Source organism: Penaeus monodon, chromosome 12, assembly GCF_015228065.2.
Source record: "Penaeus monodon isolate SGIC_2016 chromosome 12, NSTDA_Pmon_1, whole genome shotgun sequence".
Lineage (NCBI taxonomy): Eukaryota > Metazoa > Arthropoda > Malacostraca > Decapoda > Penaeidae > Penaeus > Penaeus monodon.
Window position 1 is genome coordinate 35,065,922 of NC_051397.1, and position 22,573 is coordinate 35,088,494.

General features: G+C 42.1%; 1 protein-coding gene across 1 annotated transcript in view; it reads left to right on the top strand.

Moving 5' to 3' along the window:
• The window catches only part of LOC119579686 (putative uncharacterized protein DDB_G0290521), a 35,058-nt gene extending 13,097 nt beyond the window's left edge, over positions 1 to 21,961 (top strand). The window contains exon 2 of the mRNA XM_037927596.1: positions 21,495 to 21,961. Within this exon, the coding sequence (XP_037783524.1) occupies positions 21,495 to 21,961 (467 nt within the window). The remainder of the gene's footprint in view (positions 1 to 21,494) is intronic.
• Positions 21,962 to 22,573: the final 612 nt, after the last annotated feature.

Genomic DNA, 22,573 nt, shown 5'->3' on the forward strand with positions numbered 1-22,573 from the left:
ATAATAATTATTATTATTATTATTATTATTATTATTATTATTATTATTATTATTATTATTATCATTATTATTATTATTATCATTATTATTATTATTATTATTGTATTAATAATAATAATAATTATTATTATTATTATTATAACTATAATAATAATGATAATAATAATAATAGTAATAATTATAATAATATAATAATAATGATAATAATAATAATAGTAATAATTATGATAATAATATAATAATAATAATAATAATAATAATAATAATAATAATAATAATGATAATAATATCAACAAAATCTATTATGACGATAATGATTTCATAATGACAACAGCAGTATAAAAACCCACAATGCACAAACTAGACTTATTTAAAATGAGGCAACATTTTCGAAATCCTCCTGGATTTTATTTTCAGCTCTGATGATGATGATAATAAAAACGATAATATCAATAAACAGAAAAATGGTTATCCCAGGAGCTTATAAGGATATTCATTTTGTTGTTACTTAAAAATTAACACAAATAGTCGACACATTCCCCACGTTTTCTCCCAGTGTAGTGTGTGATTCTGTTAACAGCCGTAAGGGTACACTGTCTGTGTGTCTGAGGTGCGTTCATTTCTTGCTTTGCTTTTGCATTTGACTTTATAGGAAAAAGAGGAGGAGGAGGAGGAGGAGGAGGGGGAAAGGGGGGAGGAGGAGGAGGAGGGGGGGAAGGGGGAGGCGGAGGGGGAAGGGGGAGGAGGGGGGGGGAAGGGGGAGGAGGAGAAGGGGAAGGGGGGGAGGAGGAGGAGGAGGAGGAGGGGAAGGGGAAGGAGGAGGAGGGGGAAAGGGGGGGAGGAGGAAAGGAAGGAGTAGGAGAAAATGAAAAAAACGGAAAACGAAGACAATAACGAAGAAGAAGAAAAAAGAAAGAAAGAAAGAAGAAGAAAGAGATAAAGAAGAAAAAGAAAAAAAAGAAAAAAAGAAAAAAAGAAAGAAGAATGAAAGAAAGAAAAAGAAAAAAAAGAAAAAAGAAAAAGAAAAAAACATTGAAAAAAAAAACAGTAGGCAAACAGACCCCCAACCCCCTTCCTTATACAAACTCTCCCTGAGGCACGCAGGTTCTAACGCAGACTCCTTTGCTGCCAACAGGTAACTTTACCAAAAAAATGGGGCAGGGAAATAAAAACTTTGTTTTAATTTTATAAATTCCAGCTTTCTCACAACTACCCCCCCCCCCCCACCCCCCGCGCACGTGACTTGGAAAGGGGGGGGGAGGGTGCCATGGGTCTGCATCCGGTGATAACATTTTAGTTGTTTATGTTAATTAAAATTTCAATGCTTTTTTTTTTAATCTTCAAATTATTATTACAATCGTTATTATTTTGACATTATCATTTATTAACGGACTTAAAAAATTATCTTTTATCATTTTTAAATATTATAATGACAAAATTAAAAAGTAATGACAAATATATATAACTTATATTTATCCAAAAGCCAAAGCCTTCGTGGAAATAACGAGCACGGGTAAGAAGCCAAAAAATATATATCTGCTTTCTTGTTCTCTCTTACTTTTCTCATCTTCTTCTCCTTCTTTCTATCTTCTTTCATCATTATCATCATATTCTTATTCTTATTCTCTCTATCATCATCATCTTCTTCTTCTTCTTCTTCTTCCTCCCTCTCCTCTTCATCATCATCATCCTCTTCATCATCATCATCATCATCTCATCATCTTCTTCTTCTTCTTCTGCTTCCTCCTCTTCCTAGTCCTCCTCATCGTCATCTTCTCCTTCTTTTTCTTCTTCCTGTTCCTCTTCTCCCTCCTTCACCTCTTCAGCACTCTCCATCCACCCAAATACACAGGCGAGAGAGTCAGTCAGGAGAGGCCGTGATTCGAGTTTCCCGTGGCACTTCCGGCACTGGTGTTATACCCAGAGAAAACAAACTGTTTTATGTCCCGAGTGGGGGGGTTTGCCGCGTCGCCGGTGGGACAGGGAGGAGGGAGGGGAGGGAGGATGAGGAAGAGGGAGGTGGAAAAGAGAAAGGGGGGGGGGGAGGAAGGATGAGGTTGAAAGGGGGGGGGGGGAAAGAGGGAAAGGGGGGAAAGAGAGAGAGGGGGTTGGGGGATGAAGGGGGGAAGGAAGGGGGGAGGGGGGGGGGGGAAAAAAGGAGAAGAGGGAGAGAGGGGGGAAAAAAAAAAGAAAAAAAAAAAAAAAAAAAAAAAAAAAAAAAATTTTAGGAGAAAGAGGGGGGGGGTGAAGGGGGGGGGGGAGGAAGAGAAGGGGGGGGAGGGGAGGGGAAGGGGGGGGAGGGGGGGGGGGGAAGGGAGGATGGTGAAGAAGGAGGTGGATAGAGACGAAGGAAAAGAGAGAGGAGGGAAGGTGGAAGGAAGAGTAGGAGAGAGGGGATTGGAGGAGGAAGAGAGAGATGGGGGGGGGGGGAGGGAGAGAGAGAGGGAAAGGGACGCACACATACATACAAACGTGTGTGTACGTGTGTGTGTGTGTGGTGTGTGTGTGTTGGTGTGTGTGTTTTTGTGTGTTGTGTGTGTGTGTGTGGGGTGTGTGTTGTGGTGTGTGTGTGTATGTGTGTGTGGTGTGGTGGGTGTATGTGTGTGTGTTGGTGTATGTTTTTGTTATATATATATATATATAATATAATATATATATATTATATATATATATATATATATAATATATATATAATAATATATATTATATATATATTTATGTGTTAGGGGGGGGTATCTATCTGTCTATTATTTATATATATATATTTATATATAATATATATTAATATATAATATATATATATATAATATATATATATAATATATACATACCATATAGCAGTATATATAAAATACAAACACATTAATATAACGAAGAGGAGAGAAATCGCATGAAATCCCAAAGGGTTGAAGCCGAGCTGGTGAAAGGAAATGCGAGACACAAAGAGATTTCTGGCGAGAGAATGATAGCGGGATATTCAAAATGAAGGATTGAAGGCGCGAGTGAACAATCTCTTTCCCATTCTGTTTAGACAGCTAGAAGATTAACACAGGCTCGCCCCGAACCCTCGCCTGCACGCCCGCACGCCCGCACGCCCGTCCAGCCTGGGGAGAGGGAGGGGGGAGGAGGGGGGACTGAGAGAGCGGGTTTTAAAGTTACTTATATCTTTGTCTCTGCGCGGAATTAAGCTAAAACTTATGTTTTATTTTTCTTCTTTTCTTTTCTTCGTTTTTTTTTTCTCTCTCTTTGTTTTTTTTCTTTTTTATTTCTTTATCCTCCTCTTTTTTCCCTTTTTTTTTTCTTTTTGCTCTCTCCTTTTTCTTCTTTTTTTCTTTCTTTATCCTTCTCATTCTTTCTTCTCTTTTTTTTCTTTTTCTTTTTTTTTTGTTTTTGCGTTTCCTTTCTTTTCTCCCCTTCCTCCCATTTCTTATTGGTATTTCTTCTCACACTTTTATTCCCCTTTCCCCTCGAATTTCATTTCGTATTTTTCCATATATTTTTTCCGCGCTTTTTCTTCACATTTAAATATATATATTTTTTCTTTTTTCTTACATCGGTTTAAGAATATTTTCTCGTCTTCTTTTTTCATCCCTTTTTTCATCTTTTTTATTACCAAAATTACGTTTTATTATCATCATCACATTTATCCAGTGACTATTATTTCTTCCCCTTTTTTATCCTATCATTTTCCAATTATTATCACTATCTTAACATTTAATTTCCATATTATTACATTATTTTCTATCATCAACATCGAACCCTTAAAAAATTGATTACGATTTAAATGCTTTGTTTCAACTAACGGGAAAAATGGGTCGGGTTGTTTTTTTGCCCCTGGAGACTTCCTTACAATCCCTTGAAGTCACTTACAGTCACTTGCAATCACTTAAGATCACTTTCAATCATTTACAATCACTTACAGTTACTTACCCTCCCCCTATTCTCCCCCTTTCTCCCCCCCCTCCCCCCCCTCCCTCCCCTCCTCCCTCCCTCTCCTTTTCCCCCTCCTCTTTTTCTTTCCTTTCCTCTTCTTTCTTCCTCCTCCTCCTCCTCCTCCTTCCTCCTCTTCTTTTCTCTTTCCTCCTCCTCCCCTTTTTCCTCCCCTCCCCCCCCTCCCCCATCCTCCCCCCCCCCTCCCCTCCCCCCCCCTCCTCCTCCTCCTCCCCCTCCTCTCCCCCTTTTTTCCTCCTTCTTCGCCCCTCCCCCCCCCTCCCATCCCCTATCGGCCGCAAGAAACGTAGGGAGGGACGAGAGGGGAGGGTGGGGAGGCTAGAGGGAGAGGGAGGGGATAAAGGGAGGGAACGAGGGGGCTGAAGGAGGGAATGGAGACAAGGAGGGAAGGAAGGGTTGAAGAGGGGAGGGGGGAGGGAAGGGTTGAGGAGGGAGGGGGGAGTTGAGGAGGGGGGAGGGCATAAGTGGGGGGGAGGAAGGTTTGGGGACAGGGAGATGAGGAGAGAGGGGGTGGGGAGTGGAGGGATTTGGGGAAGTGAAGGGGGGGAAAAGGGAGGTAAAAGGGGAAGATAATGAGTAAGGCGGTCCTAGGGTGGAGGGAAGGCAGGAAGGTAAGGTAAAGGCAAGGGAGCAGGCAGGTATAGTTATTTGAGGTTTGTTTCTTCGTTTGCTTTCCTCCTCTCTTCTCTTCCTTTTTTTTTCCTTTTTCTTCTTCCCCTCTCTCTTCCCCTTTTCTCTTTCTCCCTCTTTTCCTCTCTCTCATCTCCTCCTTCCCCCTCTTCCGCTCTCCTTCCCCGCTTCCCCTTTTTTTTTCCCCCTCTTTTCTCTCCCATCCTCTCCTCCCCTTTTCTCCTCTCCCCCCTCTTCTTTTTTCCTCCCCCTTTCTCCTCTTCTTCCCTTTTTCCCTTCTTCCCTTTTTTCTCTCTCTCTCTCTCTCTCTCTCTCTCCTCTCTCTCTCTCTCCCCTCGCTCTCTCTATCCTCTCTCTCGCTCTCTCATCTCTCTCCGTCTTCTATCTCTCTCTCTTCTCCTATCTTTCCCTCTCTCTCTCTTCTCGCTCGCCTTTTTCTATCTCTCTCTCTCCTCCTCTCTTCTCTCTTATCTCTCTCTCTCCTCCTCTCTTTATTTTATATATATATATATATTTTATATTAATATATATATATTATATATTATAATTAATATATATAATTTTATATATTATATTATATATTATATATTATATATATATATTATAATATATATGTTATATATATGTTAAAATTAATATATGTAGTAGTATGTAGTAGTATGTATGTATGTATGTATGTATGTATATACACGAATGCTGTAGGTTGTAGCAAATTCAATATTTGTACAAATCAATCCAGAACTCTTCAGGGAGAAAATCGAGACATAGAACGGAGGAATTTTTCATCTTTCTCTCCTCTCCTTTCACGATATTTACTTCCACCCAGTCTTTCTCACTATATCTCCTTCTCTCCTTTCCCTCTCTCTCATTCTCGTCTCAATATTGCTGTCAGCGGGTGCGGTTGCAATTTTCAGTCCCAACCGGAAATATCTGGCAGGTGGTTGCTGCAATATGTTTGCAAGATTCCGTGCACTGGATGCAAGGCGAGGGAGGTGCAAGAGACGAGGCAGACCATCACGCGCGGGGCTTCTTGCAGGGGGGGGGGTCACTTCAGGATGGCGTTTGATATTTCGTAAAAGAAAAAAGAAAATAGAAGAGAGAGAGAGTGGGAGGGAGGGATAGAGGGAGAGAGAGAGAGGAGAAAGGGGAAAAGAGAGAGAGAGAGGGGGGGGGGGGGGGAGGGGGAAGGGAAAGGGGGTTAATGAGGAGGGGGGAGAGGAAAGGGGGGAGGGAAGAAAGAGAGAAAAAAGAGGAGAGAGAGAGAGAGAGAGAGAGAGAGAGGGAGAGAGAGAGGAAGAAGAAAAAGAAGAAAAAGAAAAGAGAGAGAGAAAAGATACAGAGAGAGAAAACAGAGAGAGAAAGTGAGAGAGAGACAAGATATATAGAGAGAAAACAGAGAGAGAGAGAGTGAGAGAAGAAAAAGACAGAAAAAAGAAAAAGACAAAGAGAAAAGAAAACGAGAAAAAGAGAACAAAATAATAATAATGACGATGATAATGATAATGAGATGGAAAATAAGATGGGGGAAAAAAAATCCCTGACTATCCGCGCTTCGCCAGATTTCCATCATCGTCCCATAATGGCTCCCTGGCGTCCCTCCATCGCCTATTCATCATCCCACTCGAGATGGTCATCAATACTAAGTCCTACGCTTACTCCCCGGTGGTCTTAATCAAGCCACTTCTGTGCTGACGGATCGCATTATCGCCCGAGTCAATGCTTTACTTGGCGGCGTCGAAACACAATGCAGTTAGCACAGAGGGAGGAGGAGGGAAAAGGGGGAAGGAGGGGAGGAGGAGGGAATAGGGAGGGAGGGAGGAGGAGGGAGGAGGAGGGAAAAGGGGGAAGGAGGGGAGGAGGAGGGAATAGGGGAAGGAGGGGAGGAAGAGGGAAAAGAAGAAGGAAGGGAGGAGGAGGAGGAGGAGGGAAAAGGGGGAAGGAGGGGAGGAGGAGGGAAAGGGGGAAGGAGGGGAGGAGGAGGGAAAGGGGAAGGAGGGGCAAGGCGGGAAAGGGGGAAGGAGGGGAGGAGGAGGATGAAGGAAGAAGAAAGGGAAAGGAGAGGAGGAAAATAGAAGTAAGGGGAAGAGGAGGATTTGACGCAGACGAGAAGTGAGGATAGAAGGGGAGGAGGAGGAGGAGGATGGAAGAAGGAATAAGAGATGAATAAGGAGGAGGAGGACGAAGAAAAAGGGATGAAGAGAAGTAAGGGGAGGAGAAGAAGGAGGAGGAGTTAGTAAGAAGAAGACGTGAACGAAGAGAAGAATGAGAGAGGAAGAAAAAGAGATGGAAGGGAAGGAGGAGGAAAAGAACGTGGAAGAATATTGAATGGAAAATAGAGGGAAAAAAAAACAAATAGCAAAAGTAAGAGGAAAAAGTAAGAACGGAAAAAAGAAATGGAAGAAGAAAAAAATAGGAGATCAGAAAAAAAGATAAATAAATAATAAAGAAAAGGGAAAAAGGAAGTTGAAGTCAAGTGACTGACATCCCAACCCTATCTACTCACTTTTCCATGACGGCGTCTTTCCGCGAAAATCTTTGACATCGGATCACAAGACGTAAGCGAGGAAGAGAGAGAGAGAGAGAGGGAGGAGAGAGAGAGAGAGAGAGAGAGAGAGAGAGACAGAGACAGGAAAGAAGAGAGAGAGAGAGGAGAGAGAGGAGAAGAGAGGAAGGGGAGAGAGAGGAGAGAGAGAGAGAGAGAGGAGAGAGAGAGAGAGAAGAGAGAGAAATTCCTTTACCCTTCTGCGTTCAACATGTGTGACCTTCGCGCCTCATTAGCTAAGGGAGCGAAGAACGAAAAGTCCGCTAGTTGAACGCGTCCGTCTGCCCTGCTCGTCCAGGCATAAGGGAGAGAGCGGAAAGTGGAGAAGGGAGAGTGGAGGGAGAGTGGAGGAGGAAGAGGGGGAGGGGAGTAGAGAGAGATGAAAGGTGGAAGAGAAGGAGCAGGTGAGAGGAGGAGGCGCGGGCGAAGGTGGAGGAGGGAGAGTGGAGTGGAAGGCGGGGCAGTGGAGACAGGTGGCAGGGCGGAGGGAGGTGGAGGAGGAAGTAAGAGAGAAAGGAACAGAGGAAGGAAAGAAGAGGAAGAGAGGAAGGAAGAGAGGAAGGAAGAGAAGAAGGAAGAGAGGAAGGAAGAGAGGAAGGAAGAGAACAAGGAAGAGAGGAAGGAAGAGAAGAAGGAAGAGAGGAAGGAAGAGAGGAAGGAAGAGAGGAAGGAAGAGAGGAAGGAAGAGAGGAAGGAACAGAGGAAGGAAGCAGAGGAAGGAACAGAGGAAGGAACAGAGGAAGGAACAGAGGAAGGAACAGAGGAAGGAAAGGGGAAGTGGAGGAGGAAGGAAGGGAGGCAGGAGGCAGAGAAGAGCGTGTGTGGGGGGGGGGGGGGAGGCGAGCACTGCATGGTAATGAAGACAAACTTATCCCAGGTCGAACTTTAGGCGCTGGAGACAGAGGGAATCAGTCGGCATTTATTTTCATAGTTTAATTACATAAGAGAAAATAATAATGATAATGATTATGAACAACCAGGATGATGGTGATAATGATGATGATGATAAGGAGGAGGAAGGTGGATGATAAGGATGATGATGATGATGATGATGATGATGAGGAGGAGGAGGAGGAGGAGGATAAGGATGATGATGATGAGGAGGAGGAGGAGGAGGATGGTGATGATGATGATGAGGAGGAGGAGGAGGAGGATAAGGACAATGATGATGATGATGACGATGATATGATAACAGAACTAAATTTACTTATAAAAAGATATATAAGGATGACCATCAAGATAACGAAAGGAGATGATAACGTTTATAAATCTAAACAGATGAAAATAAGTACAAACAGACATATAAAGTATTACCCAAAACTGAAATTTCTAGAATAACTGACACCGGAGAGAAAAATTAAATAAAAAACAAGGCCACCGGGCGTGAGAAACAAAACAAAAAACAAAAGCAACAAAAACAGAAATGATCATCAAGATTCAATGCACAGCGAAAAGACTTTTTTTTTTTTTTTGCCACCCGCCATCTCAGTCGTCAGTGTTTCTTCTCTTTTCTCTCTGTTCTTCCATTCGCGAATGAGGAATGCCGTAGCAGAGGCATAAAGGACAGATGCGTGGGAAGTCTTCGAAATAAACCGATGATCTGCTGTTCCATTTTCTTTTTCTTTGTCTTTTTCTTTTTTTCTCTCTCTCTTTCTTTTAGTCTGTTTCCGTTTTTTTTTATCTTTCTTTCTGTCTTTCTTTCTTTCGTTTTGCTCCTTCTTTGTCTTCGAATTCCTCCTTTTCCCTCCTTTCTTTTCCGTTTCATCAATCTCCTTTCCTTCTCCCTTTCACTCGCTTTTTCCTTTCCCTTGCCTTCACTCCCTTTCCCCCTGCCCTTTCCCCTCCCCTTCGCCCCCCCTTCCCCCCACCATCCCTTTCTTCCACCCCCTTCCCCTCCCCCACCCCTTACTTCTTCCCCTCCCCTTTCCCCCCTCACCCCTTCGCCTTTCCCCACCCTTTCCCTTTACCCACAACCTTCCCGCTCCCCTCTCTCCTTCCCCCTTTCCCCTTCACCCTTCCCCCTCCCATCTCCCCCTTCCTACATCCTCCCCTCTCCCCTCTTCCCAGCCCTCTTTCCTCCCCTTTCCTCGCCCCCTTCTCCCTCACCCTCCTCTTCTCCCTCTTTCCCGCTCCCCCCCCTCCCCCTCCCTTTCCTCCCCCTTCCCCTCCTCTCCACCTCTTCTCCTCCCCCTCCCCTCCCCTCTTCCCTCTTTCCTCTTCCCTCTTCCTTTCCCCTTTCCTCCTCCCCTCTCTCCCTCCTCCCCCATCCCTTTTCCTCCCCCCTTCCCTCCCAAACCCCCCCGACCCCCCTCCCCCACCGCAATCCGTGAAGCACAGCCGAGTGTGTGTATTGGTTCAGGGTAGGGGGGGGGGGGGTTCAAGAGGCAGACCCGCCCACGCCCACGACGAAAGAGTGGGCGTGCGATCCGGCCGCCTTCTCTTTCTGTCGTTCCTTTTCTTTCCTTTTTTTGACGTTTGAAATTGGAGGCTGCTTAGATAGATAAATAGATTTTTAAATGCACTAATCCCACCCCCACTTTAAAAAAAAGTTCCTTCCCTCCTTCCTCTCCCTTCCTCCCTCTCCCCCAGCCCCCACCCCCACCACCATCCCTCCCACCCTCCTCTCATCACTCCCTCCCCCCCTCCTCCCATAACTCCCACCCTCCCTCCCTCCTTCTCCCCCTCCCTGTCCCCACTACCCATCCCTCCCACCCTCCTCCCATCACTCCCTCCCTCCCACCCTCCTCCCACCACTCCCTCCCTCCCTCCTTCTCCCTCTCCCCCACCCCCACCCCGACCCCGTCCCTTCGCACAAACAGCCTATGTAAGCGAAAATATCGCTCGAATTATTCACTCGTTTTGGACGGACAGCGTTAATCGATTTTGAATAATTTCTCACTTTCTGTTGTTGTTGTTATTGTTGTTTTTTATCTTTTATTTTATTTTATTTTGTAATCTTTTCTTTTTCTTGTTTTTTTATTATTATTTTTTTTTTTGTTTTTTTTTTGTATCGATTTTGAATTAATCTCACCTTCTGTTTTTTTTTTATAATCTTTTTCTTTATATTGTTTATAATTTTGTCTTTTTCTTATTATTATTGTTTTTTTATGATTATAGATTTCTATTTTTTCGTTTTTTTTACTTTTTTTCTTCCTTGTCTTTATTATATTATCGCTTATATGGTTGTTGTTTTTTTATATTATCTTATATTGTTTCTTTTCTTTTTGTTTTGTTTTGCTTCTTTTGCTCCATTTTCTTGCATTTTTTCATTCGTTTTCTGTTCTCATTATCGTCTTAGTTTTTCAGTTTTTCTCTGCTATTTTCCTTTTTTTATTACGTCTTTTTAAGCGATTTTCTATCTTCTTTTAATCATTTTTCCAATTGGTTGTTTCCCCTGCTTTCCCGTCTTTCTCCCTCCCTTCCTTTTATTCATTCTTCCCTTTCTACTCCCCCTTCATATCGGTTTTCATTCTCTCTCTATTATATTCTCTTTTCTCTTCTCTTTTTATATCTTCTTAGTTTTTCTTTTCCTTTTTTCTCCCCATCTCTCTCTCTCTCTCTTTTTTCTCGTTCTCTTTTAAGAAGTAGCTCACGACAAGCTCATTACTTAATTAATATTCTCATAACTTTATCATTTAACTTTTTTGTGGCAGCACTTCAAAGACCAGCGTTGTTATTACTGGCTTGTTTGTATGTCGGTTCGTCTGATTGTATCCGTTTGTCTGTTTGTTCGGTTGTATGAGAGAGAGAGAGAGAGATAAAGGAAAGGGGGGAAGGAGAGAGAGATAAAGGGGAGGGGGAGGAAGGGAGAGGGAGAGGGAGAGGGGGGAGATAGAGAGAGAGAGAAAGAGTGAGCGAGGATGGGGGAGGGAGAGAGAGAGAGATAGACAGACAAAGAGATACAGACAGACGGACAGACTGACAGAAAGATAGACAGATAGACAGACAGACAGACAGACAGATAGACAGAGGAAGAGAGGAGAGAGAGAGAGAGAGAGAGAGAGAGAGAGAGAGAGAGAGAGAGAGAGAGAGAGAGAGAGAGAGAGAGAGAGACAGAGGCAGAGACAGACAGAGAGACAGAGACAGAGAGAGAAAGAGAGAGGAGGAGGAAAATATCGAGAGAAAGAGAAACAGATAGAAAGAGACAAACAAACAGAGCGAGTACGAGAGATTGAGTTTGTGTTGTATTTATGTTTACCTTTGTCTTTGTGCATATGCAGGATGTTCTTTTAAACATATAGTGCTATAGCTATACACACGTTTTTTTTTAGCTAGATTTAAAGCCACGATAGCAACCCGCACTTCACCTTGGAAAGACCAGGCTATTCACGTGGTATCATTTTCCAATTATCAAATTGCCAATACAAAAGCTCATTGTTTAATCTCCGACCGAACGAATCTAAAAAAGGAAAAAAAAAAAGAGAGAGAGAGAGAGGATAGATTGGCTCGTTTATAAACGATTTATATACATGAAGAATAAAAAGTTAAAACGAATAAAAAAGAGGAATATAGCAGGGGCCTGAAGCCATAGCACGGGCATAAATTCAACGATTTCTAGGATTGAAGGATGGCAGAGGGGGAGGGGGGGGAGGGTAAGAAAGGGAGGTTTCCCCGGGGGGACCCGGGGGGGGTTGGGGGGGGGGGGTTGGGGGGGGGGGTTTTTAAAACCCGGGGAAGGGGGGGGGGAAGTCCACCTTTTTGGGGGAAAACGGGGTAGGGGGGGTTTCCCACCCTGGGGGAGGGGGTTTTGGAAACCCATTTTGGGGGGGGGGGGGTAGAAAGGGGGGAGGGGGGTGGAGGGGGGGGGTGGTTAGGGGAGGGAGGGGGACAGGAAAGGGGGGGGGGGGATCCCCAAATCCCCCAACCCCCAAATCAGTGTTTTTAAAGAGGGGTTGGGGGGTGGGGATTATATTTTAAAATGTGTTAATCCAAAGAAACTATGGGTTTTCCGTGTGAGGCCGGGGGGCCTCCGTGTGGGGGGGAGGGAGGGGAAAGGGGGCAGGGAGGGGAGGGGTGGAAAAAAGGGGGGGAGGGGGGAAAGGGGGAGAGGGGGGGAAAAAGGGGGGGGAACGGGGAGAGAAGAGATAGAGAGAGAGGGGGTGATTGGGGGTGGGGGTGGGGGGGGGGGGGGAGAGGAAGGGGAAGGGGAAAGGAGGGGGGAGGGGAGGGAAAGGAGGGTAGGGAGGGAGGGGGGGGAAGGAGGGAAAAGACGGACGGGAGGAAGGAGGTGGAGGGGGGGGAAGAGGGAGAGAGAGTAGGGAAAAGGGGAAGGGGAGAGGGGAAAAGGGAAAGGGAAAATTAGAGGTCCCAAGAGGGGGGGAAAGGGGGGGGAAGGGGGGGAGGGCGGAAAGGAAAATTTAAAAAAAAGAGAAAGGGGGGGGGATTGAACCCGGGGGCCCAAAGAGGATAAAAGGATATAGAATAAGAGGAAAGGGGGGAGGATGCCCAAAAGAGGAAAGGGAAATATTAATAACCAAAAAAGTGGGCATTATAGCCCTTTAGTGTTCGCTAATAGGGGCCTTTTTATGGGGAATTTTCGGTTATTTATCCGGTTCGCGGGTCCATTAATATCCCCATTTAACATCTAGGATTTTCGCTCTTTCCTTCCGAATTCTGAAACTGCCTCCTCCTCGAAATTTGAATTATATACGAGGAGGATAAATCATGCATAGAGATGGAAGATAAATGTGCTAAGTATAATCGTAGGCCCTTTCTTAAAAGAAAGAATAAAGGAGAGAGAAGAGAGAGAAAAAGGGGGGGGAAAAGGGGGGGGGAAAGGGGGGGGGGGGGGAGAGGGGGAGAGGAAAAAAACAGAGAGAGAGAGAGAAAAGAGAAAGAAGAGAGAGGGGGAGGAAAGAGGGGAGAGAGAGAAAGAAAGTAGGAAAAGGGGAGAGAGGGGGAAAGAAAAGAGGAGAAAGAGGGGGGGGAGGGGGGGGGAGGGGGGAGGGAGGGGAAAAAGAAAAGAGGAGAGAGCGGGGAAAGAGGGAGAGAGAAAAGGAGAGAGGGAGGGGAAGAGAGAGAAGACGGGGGACGGAGAGAAAGGGGGAAGAGGAGGGGGGGGAGAGAGAAAGAGAGAGACAGAAAGAGAGAGAGAAAAGAGGGGAGGGGAGGGGGAGGGGGGAAAAGAGAAGGGGAGAGAGGGAAAAGGAGAGAGAAAGAGGGAGAGGGAAGAGGAAAAGGAGGAGAAAAAGAAAAAGGGGGAGGGGAGAAAAGGGAGAGAGGGGGAAGGACGAGAAAAAGAAGGGGAGAGAGGGGGGAGAAAAGGATGGAGGCGAGAGAGAGAAAAAAGAAGGAGGGTTAGAAAGACGAAACAAAGAGAAGGGGAAGGAGAGGGGGAAGGGGGGGGAGGAGGGGGGGAGAGGAGAGAAGGGAGAGGAGAGAGAGGGAGAGAGGGGAGGAGAAAAGGGAGGGAGAAAAGAAGAAGGAGGGGAGGGAAAGGGGGGAGAGGGGAGAGGGAAAAACGGGGGAGGAGAGTTCGAAGGGGGTTTTTAGAGAGACGAAAGGGAGAGGGAGGAACCGGGGGAAAAAGAGAGGGGTTGAGAGGAGAGGAGAAAAGAGAGAAAGAAGAAGGAGGAAAAAAAGAGAGAAAAGAGAGGAGGGAAAAGAGGGGAGGGGAGGAGAGAGAGAGGGAAGAGAAAAAAGAGAGAGGGGAGAGAATGGGGGAGAGAAGGGAGAGAAGAGATGAAGGGGAGAGAGAAACGGGAAAAAAGAGAGAGAGAAGGAAAAGAAGAGGGGGGGGGATAAAGGGGAAGGGGGATGAGAGGAAGAAGGAGGGGGAGAAGGAGAGAAAAAGAAGGGAGAGACGAGAGAAGAGAGAGAGGGGAGAAAAAAGAGAGAGAGAAAAGAGAGAAGGGGAGGAAAGGGGGGGAAGACGAGAGAAGAGAGAAAAGAGGGGGGAAAAAGGGGAAAAAGGGGGGAGGGGGAGAGAAAGGGGAAATAAAAAGAAGGGGAAAAAAAGAAAAAAAAAGGACCAAAAGAAAAAAAACAACAAAAGAAAAAGAAAAAAGAAGGAAAAAGATTTTAAAGGAAAATTGGGAAAAAAAAGGACGGAAAAGATATGGAGACAAAGGTAGAGAGGGGGGGAAGACGAAGAGGAAATTAGGGCAAAACATTAAGAAAAGGGGGAGGGGGAAAAAGAAAAGAGAAGATAAAGAGGAACCAAAACCAAAAGGAGAGAAGAAAAGAGGGCGGTATTAAAAAGAAAAGGGGGAAAAATGAAAGGGGAAAAAAAAAAAAAGAGAAAAAAAAAACAAAAACCCAAAAAAAAAAAAAAATAAAAAAAAAAAAAAGGGGGGGAAAATTTTAGTTTTTGGTGAAAAAGTTTTTGGAATTGCGAATTTTGGGGGGAAATTTGAAAAAGAAAAGTCCTTTAAAAAAAAAATTCAAACCTTTTTGAATTAGGTTTTTAAAACCTTTGAAAAGGGGTCCAAAAAAGGGAAAATTTTAAAGGGAGTTTTTAAAGGGAAAAGGGGGGGGGGAATGGAAAAATGGTTTTTTATGAAAAAAAGGGTTTGGGGAATGGGGGGGGAAAAGGGTGGTGGAAAAACCAAAAAGGGAGGGGGTTAAAAAAAGGGGGGGGGGAGGGGGAAAGGGAAAGGGGGAAATGAGGGAAGGAGGGGGGGGGAAGGGGGGGAGAAGGGGGGGGGGGGAGGGGGGGAGGGGGGGGGGGGGGGAGGGAGGAAGAGAGAAAAGAGAGGGGGGAAAAGGGGGAAAAAAAAGAGAGAGAGAAGAGAGGGGGGGGAGAGAGAGGGGGGGGAGGGGGAGGGGGAGGGAGAGAGATTTGAGAAAAAGATCGGGCAGACAGGACAGACAGACAGTCATGCAGGCAGAAACACAGAAAGAGAAAAGAGATAGAGTATGTGCCTTGTGCTAAATGAGATATAATGATAAAAATAGGTAACATATTTCATTACCCCCCTCCCCCCAAAAAAAAAATAATAGTAGAAAGGGATAAAAATAATAATGGAAAAAAAAAACAAAAAACAAAAAACAAAAAAAAAACAAAAAAAAAAAACAAAACAAGCCAAAAAACAACAAAACAACAAAACAATAAATACCAAAAAAACATAACTAAAAACCCAACCCTATTTTTTTTGTTTGACCCCGGAAGGTAACAGACATGATTAAGACTCGATGCTAAAAAAACCCAAAATCAAAAGTAATAAAATAGATCAATTTAAAAAAAAGAAAACCCCCGGGAAAAAAGAGAAATTTTATAAGGGAAAAATAAATTAAAAAATAGAAAAAAAAAAAGCTTTTAAAAGCGCCAAGATATTTAATTTTGGGAAAAGGGGGGGAAAGAGCATTAAAAAAGACTTGATGGTGAAAGGCCCAACCCGCAAAAAATAAAAAAAAAAAATTTTAACAAGGAAATAGAAATAAAAAAAGAAATTTTAATAAAATTTGAAATTTTAAAAAAATAAAAAAAAAGAAAAAAAAAAAAAACAGAAAAGGCGCCCAAAAAATATCGAATTTTTACGCGGGGGGGGAAAAAGAGCAAATAAGACTTGAAAAAAAAAGAAAAAGCAAAACGAAAATAAAAAAACCGGAAAAAATGGGGAAAAATGAAAAACAGAATAAAAAAATTTAAAGATGGATTTAAACAAATAAGAATTGATAAAAAAAGGCAAAAGGCACTGAGATATTAAGATAGGGACCCCTACACCCCGCCCACAGTGGGCTCGTTTGCCGAAGGGCCCGAATATTAAAGGGTTCCCGGAAAAAACCCCATGGCATTTAAAAGAATTTTAATTTTGGAATCCCAGAAGAAAATACGAACCCGGTGTAAATCTCTTTCAAAAAAGATCTAATTTGCATTGTGAAATATTATGTTTGTGAGAAGCATGTCTGGAAAAAAAATTTTTTGTTTTACTCTTTCTTTTTTTTTCAGCATTTATTCATTTTATAAAAATTTTTAAATTTTATCATTTATTTTTTTTTTAATTTTTTTATTACATTAAATTATATTTTTCATAGGGTTTTTTTGTATGATAATTTTTCAATTTGTTTTTTTACTTTCTTTTTTATTTAAATTTTTTCGTGGTTCATAAAAATTTTATATTATTTTTAAATTACTTTTTTATTTCAAATTTTTTGTTTGTTTTTTGGTTAAATAATTTTTAATATTTTGGGAAATTCGTTTTCTTTAATTTTCTCTCTCTTCTCCCCCTCCCCCTCTTCTCGCTCTCTCTTCCCCTCTCTCCTCACTCTCCCTCTCTCTTCTCCTCTCTCTTCTCTCTCTCCCTTTCCCCCTTTTCTCTCTCCCCCCTCCTCTCTCTCTCTTTCTCTCCCTTCAATCTCCCCTTCCTTCTCTCTCCCCTTTTCTCTCCTCTCTCAATCTCCCCTTTTTCTTTTCTTCCTTCTCCTCTTTCTCTCTCTCTTCTCCTCTTTTCTTTTGTTTCTCTCTTTTCGCTCTCTCTCTCTCTCTCTTTTCCTCTCTTTTTACATATTTATTCATCTGTCTATCTATATATTTATCTACCTCCTTATCAAGTTTTCTTGGTAATTTGTCTTTATTGATTTTGTGTGTGGGGGGGGTGGGGAGGGGTGTGTGTGTGTGTGTGTGTGTGCGTGTTGTGTGGGGTTTTTGGGGGGGGGAGTTGTTGTGTTGTGTTTGGTGGGGGGGGGGTTTTTGTGTGCGTTGCGCGTTTGCGGCGTGCGTGCGGTCTGCGGGGTATGTGTTGGGGTTGTGTGTGTGGGTTTTGGTTGTGGTGTGTGTTTTGTTTGGGCCGGGGCCGGGGAGGTTTCGTTTGTGTGCGTAAGAAAAAAAAAAAGATTTAAATAGTGAAAATGATCAGGTAACAAGCTCAAAGAAAAATCTGGGGCAAATGGAAAAAGAAAAAACGAATCTCTTTCCCCCATTATCTTTCGAGTCTTGCGAAGAGGGGACTGACAAGACAAGGAAAAACGGGAGGAAAAAAAAAAAAGAAGTGAAAATTGAAACTGTTATTGAAATGGCGACCGATACAATACCGTGCAGAAAGAGGCTAACAGAGTGATATTTTTTTATATTTTTTTCACTTGACGCAGGTGAGGAAAAAAAGAGGGGGGGGAGGGGAGGGGGGAGGGGGGAGAGGGGAGAAGGGAGGGGGACAGGAGGTGGAGAGGACAGGAGGAGGGTAGGGGGGAGAGGGCACGAGGAGGGTAGGGGAGAATAGCTTCAGTATGACAGTAACTTGAGAATGAGATATGAGATAACGTTTCGAAGAGAAGAAAATGAGTAAAGGGAGCGAGATAAAAGTATGAAAAGAATAGAAAATGAAAATAAGGGGGATAGATACATGAGATAAAGAAGAGATAAAAACATGAAGATATAAAAATTTTGAAAAGGAAAAAAACACTAAGGTTTCCTTTTCCCCTTTTTGTGTGTGGGTTTTTGGGTTATATATTATTTATTTTTTTTTGTATCTGATAGAGAAAATAAAGATTAAAACTGTTTTAATATAATAATACAAGTAGTTTTTCCTTTTTTAGATTTATAGATTTTAATTTTGGTTGGTGACAGTTAAACCCCTTCCCGCAAAAAAATTTTAAAAATTTAAAAATATTAGCTAGTGAATATGATTTAAAAATTAAAAAAGTGCCCAGTATACATACGCCATGTATTATGTTTAAAATAGATAAAATCACCTTTAAATTCCCGTTTGATAAGTGTTTTTATGTTTCTTTTTTTTCTTTTTATTTTTTTTTTTTTTATTTTTTAGTGATTGCAATTCAGTTCCTGCGGGTTTTTTATCGAAAAACCCTCGAATTTCCCTTTTTCAAAAAAGCACACAACAGGGGAGTCCCGAGATTTCCTTTTTAAACCCCTTTTTCCAGTTCCTAAAGCCACATTGGGCAAATGGATACGCCTCCGACTCTGTATCCAACTTCGCAGAGGAGTGACATTAACCAGGATAACAAAAATAACAAAAATGGCAACACTTTTTTTTCTCTCTGTCTCTATCTCTGTTTGATTGTCTGTTGTTGTTTTCTGGCTGTGTGTGTGTATGTGTCTCTCTCTTTCATTCTCTCTCTCTCTCTCTTCTCTCCTTTTCTTCTCCTCCCCTCTCCTCTCTCTCTCTCTCTCTCCCCTTTTCTCTCTCTCTTTTCCCCTTTTTCTTTTTCTTCTCTTCTTTTTCTCGCTCTTTCCCTTTCCCCATCTCCCTCCCCCAATCTCTCCTTTCTCTCGCTATTATTTTCTTTTCTATTACCCCCAAACACCTATTTTGTTCTTTTCTATCTATCCCCCCCCATCTATCTATCATCTATCCCATTATTATCATCTATTTCCCCCCTTCCCCCTTCCCCCCTTCCTTCCTCCCCCCCTATCTCTCTTTCTCCCTCTCCCTCTCTCACAATCTTTCAATCACCTCTCAGATGTGACCCATTCGTGCAAACGCTCTCCCGAATATTGCGTTTTACAGCTGTTGTCTCTCTCTCGTGATTTTTATTCTCGATTTTCCGTCCCTGTTTGGGGCCCTCGCGCGGAAAAAGGAAAAAGGGGGGGCACGGGTGGGGGGAAACCCCTAGAAGCGAGAAATTTTGTCGTTTTTGAAGTTTTTTCAAAACTTTTAAATTTAATTTTTTTTTGCCTTATAGTTTGGGGCCCCTTGTTGGGTTTGGGATTTGAGAGTAGTGATAGGAGTAGTAGTAAATAAAATAGTAGTAAAGTAGTAGTAGTAGTAGTAGTAAATAGTAATAGTAGTAGGAGTAGTAGCTAGTAGTAGTAGTAGTATAATTTTTATTATCATTATTGTTATCAATATTGTTACTATCCCTTATTTTTCCCTATTATTAATACTACTGCTATATTTTTTTTTATTTTTAATTTTTTATATAATTTTTATTATTATTATAATTATTATTATTATTATTATTATAATTATTTCATTTTTATTTTTCTATTATCCTTATTATTATTATTTTGATTTTTATTATTATTATCATTATTATTTTTTTATTACTATTTAATTAGCATTTTTAATTATAACCATTTTTATTATTTTCATTATTTTTATTATTAAATTTTTATTATTATTTTTATTTATTATTATTATTATTATTTCTGTTTGGGGGTGTTGTTGTTGTTGTTGGTTGTTGTTACATTATTTTCACTAATGTTTTTTTTATCATTTTTATTATTATTTTTTAATTTACACCGGGTTTTTAAACGTTGGGTAATTATTAATTTTCCATCCCTATTACTATTATCAATGTCAAATTTTTTAATCATTTACCCTTTTTACCTTATCTTTATTTTACCCTTTTTTCATTTTTTACTATCATCATTATTAAATTTTCATTAAATTTTTAAATTATCATTTTTTCCTTAAATTTCCCTTATCAAGAGTCATTATTTTCATTTAAATCATAAAAATTTTCATTTTATCAATATCATCTCATCATCAAATTAATATTATTTCCAACAAATTTATTATCATAATTAACATTTAAACGTTCTCGCCAAACCGGTTATGGTACATTTGCCGGGGAAAATAAAATCTAAAAGGATTTAAAATTTCCTTTATAAGAAAAGAATGTCTTCGCCAAAAAATGCTTTTTGTGACCTTTTCGGGTTTTTTTTATAAACCTTTTTGTTCGCTTCTCTTTAGTCTTTCTTGCCCCGTTTTCTGTTTTTCGGAAAGGGCGGGATTTTTTTTTTTTTTTTTTTTTTGTTTTTTTTGTGGTCGGGTCTTATCTTTTTCCCAAACCCTTTTTTTTTTCTGATAATTTCGTCTTTTGGTTTTCTCTATCTCTGTTTTTCTATCTATTTGACAATCTGTCTATTTTCTTAGTTTTTTTTTTTCTCCGTCTTCTTCTTCATTTTGCTTCACTCCTTGGGTTTTTTTCGTCTTGTTTTCTCTCTCTCTCTCTCTTCTTCTCTTCTCTCTTTTCCTCTCTCTCTCCCTCCTTTCCCCTCCCCTTTTCCCCCTCATCCTCCTTCCTTTTTTTCTTCACTTTCCCTCTTGGGTGTCTTTTTTCATCAACGAAAACATAATTACAAGATGCAAAAAGTGCGCCTCCCCCCTTCCCCCTCTCCCTCCCCCCCCCCCCTCTCCCTCCCCCTCTCCTCCCTCTCCCTCTCGTCCACGTGACTTGGCAGATTTTTCTTTTTCTTTTTCTTATTTTTTCTTATTTAACTTTTTTTTTTTTTCTTTTTTTTTTTTTTTTTCTTAATTTAAATTTTTTGATTTTTATTTGTATTTTGGATTTTTTCTATTATTGACTTTTTTAGTTTTGGGGGGATTTTTGGGGTGTGGGGTGTGGGGGTGTGTGTGTGTGTGTGTGTGGTGTGTTTGTGTTGTGTGTGTGTGTGGGGTGTGTGTGTGGTTGTGTGTGTGGTTTTTTGGGGGTGTGTGTGTGTGTGTGTGGGTTCTGTGTGTGTTTTTGTGTGGGGTGGGGGGGGTGGTGTGTGGTGTGTGGGGTGTGTGTGGTGTGTGTGTGTGTGTTTTGTTAAAATATAAAATTTTATTTATAAATTTTAAAATATATATATATATATAGAAAATATAGAATATGGTAAATAATATATATAACTGGTGTGTATGTGTTGGGGTTTTGGGTGTATGTGTGTGTTATTTAGGGGTGTGTGGGTGTGGTGCGGGGTGTGTGTTGGGGGGGTGTGTGGGGTTTTTGTGGGGTGTGTGTGTAAAATAGATACCCTATTTTTATTCCCCATGAAAATTTGATATTCGAAATTAAAATAAGAAAAACGGTAATAATGTTTAAAAAAACAAAACAACAAAGAAACATGAAAACCAAAAAAAACCCCAAAAGAAATGAATAAAAAAATTTAAAACCCCACAAAAAACCCCCAACTAAAAGATTACGACGCCCAAAAAAAAAATTTTTTACGCACGAAAAAATAACAAACTTTGAAGTGAAAAATCATCAGCCACGCCCACTCGGCTTCCTCCGCCCACTCGCCTTTCCTCCGCCCACTCGCCTCACCCACCCAAATCCTTTTTTTCCGCCCAACCGGGCCCATTTCCCCCCACTCGCCCTTTTCCAAACCCAAATCGCCCTCACCCACCAACTCCCCCTTACCCGCCCACTCGCCCTTTTTCCGCCCAAATCCCCCCTCACCCCCCCAACTACCTTCCCCCGCCCACCGCCCGGTTTCCGCCCCCCCCTCGCCCCCCCACCCCCAATGCCCTTTTTCCGCCCCCCCTCGCCCCCACCCCCCAAAATCGCCTTCCCCAGCCCACTCGCCTTATTCCCGCCCACTCGCCCTTCCCCCCGCCCACTCGCCCCCCCCCCACCAACTCACCTTCCCCAGCCCACTCGGCCCCCATTCCCGCCCACTCGCTTTCCCCCGCCCACTCGCCCTCACCCACCAACTCGCCTTCCCCAGCCCACTCGCTTTATTCCGCCCACTCGCCTTCTCCAGCCCACTCGCCCTCACCCACCAACTCACCTTCCCCAGCCCACTCGCCGTGTCCCGCCCACTCGCCCTACCCCAACTCGCCTTCCCCAGCCCACTCGCCTTATTCCGCCCACTCGCCTTCTCCAGCCCACTCGCCCTCACCCACCAACTCGCCTTCCCCAGCCCACTCGCCTTATTCCGCCCACTCGCCTTCTCCAGCCCACTCGCCCTCACCCACCAACTCGCCTTCCCCAGCCCACTCGCTTTATTCCGCCCACTCGCCTTCTCCAGCCCACTCGCCCTCACCCACCAACTCACCTTCCCCAGCCCACTCGCCTTATTCCGCCCACTCGCTTTCCCCCGCCCACTCGCCCTCACCCACCAACTCGCCTTCCCCAGCCCAGTCTCAGACCATCTTGGCAGTCGATTCACGGGCGTGGATACAGCACGAGGCCGCCGCCTCATGCAAATCAGTCTGGATCTACGCATAGTTTAATAAGGATTTATGTTCTGCCTTTTTTTACGGCCGCGCGTGATCATGAGATGACGAGATGGAGAGGGATCGTGAGTGCAATCATTATTGTTCTAGTTTGGGAGTAAATGAAAAGATAATTATAATAAGGAATAGTAATAAAGGTAATGATAATAAGGAATAGAAATAAAGGTAATGATAATAAGGAATAGTAATAAAGGTAATGATAATAAAGAAAAGGATAATAAAGGATAATCATAATAAAGAGAATGATAACAAAGAATGATAATAAAGAAAAGGAGAATAAAGATTAGTAATAAAGGAAATAACAATAAAACATAATAATAAGGAATAATAATAAAGAGAATGCTAATCAAAAATAAGAATTTAAAAAATTGTAAAAAAAAAAGAGAAGAAATATCAAATAAAAGAATAATAATAAAGAAAATTATAATATCAATTTCAAATAAAACAATATCAATACAGAAATAAAAATAAAATTGATAATAATAATAATAATAATAATAATAATAATAATAATAATAATAATAATAATAATAATAATAATAATAATAATAATGAAAATAACAATAATAATAATAATGATAATAATAATAATAATAATAATAAC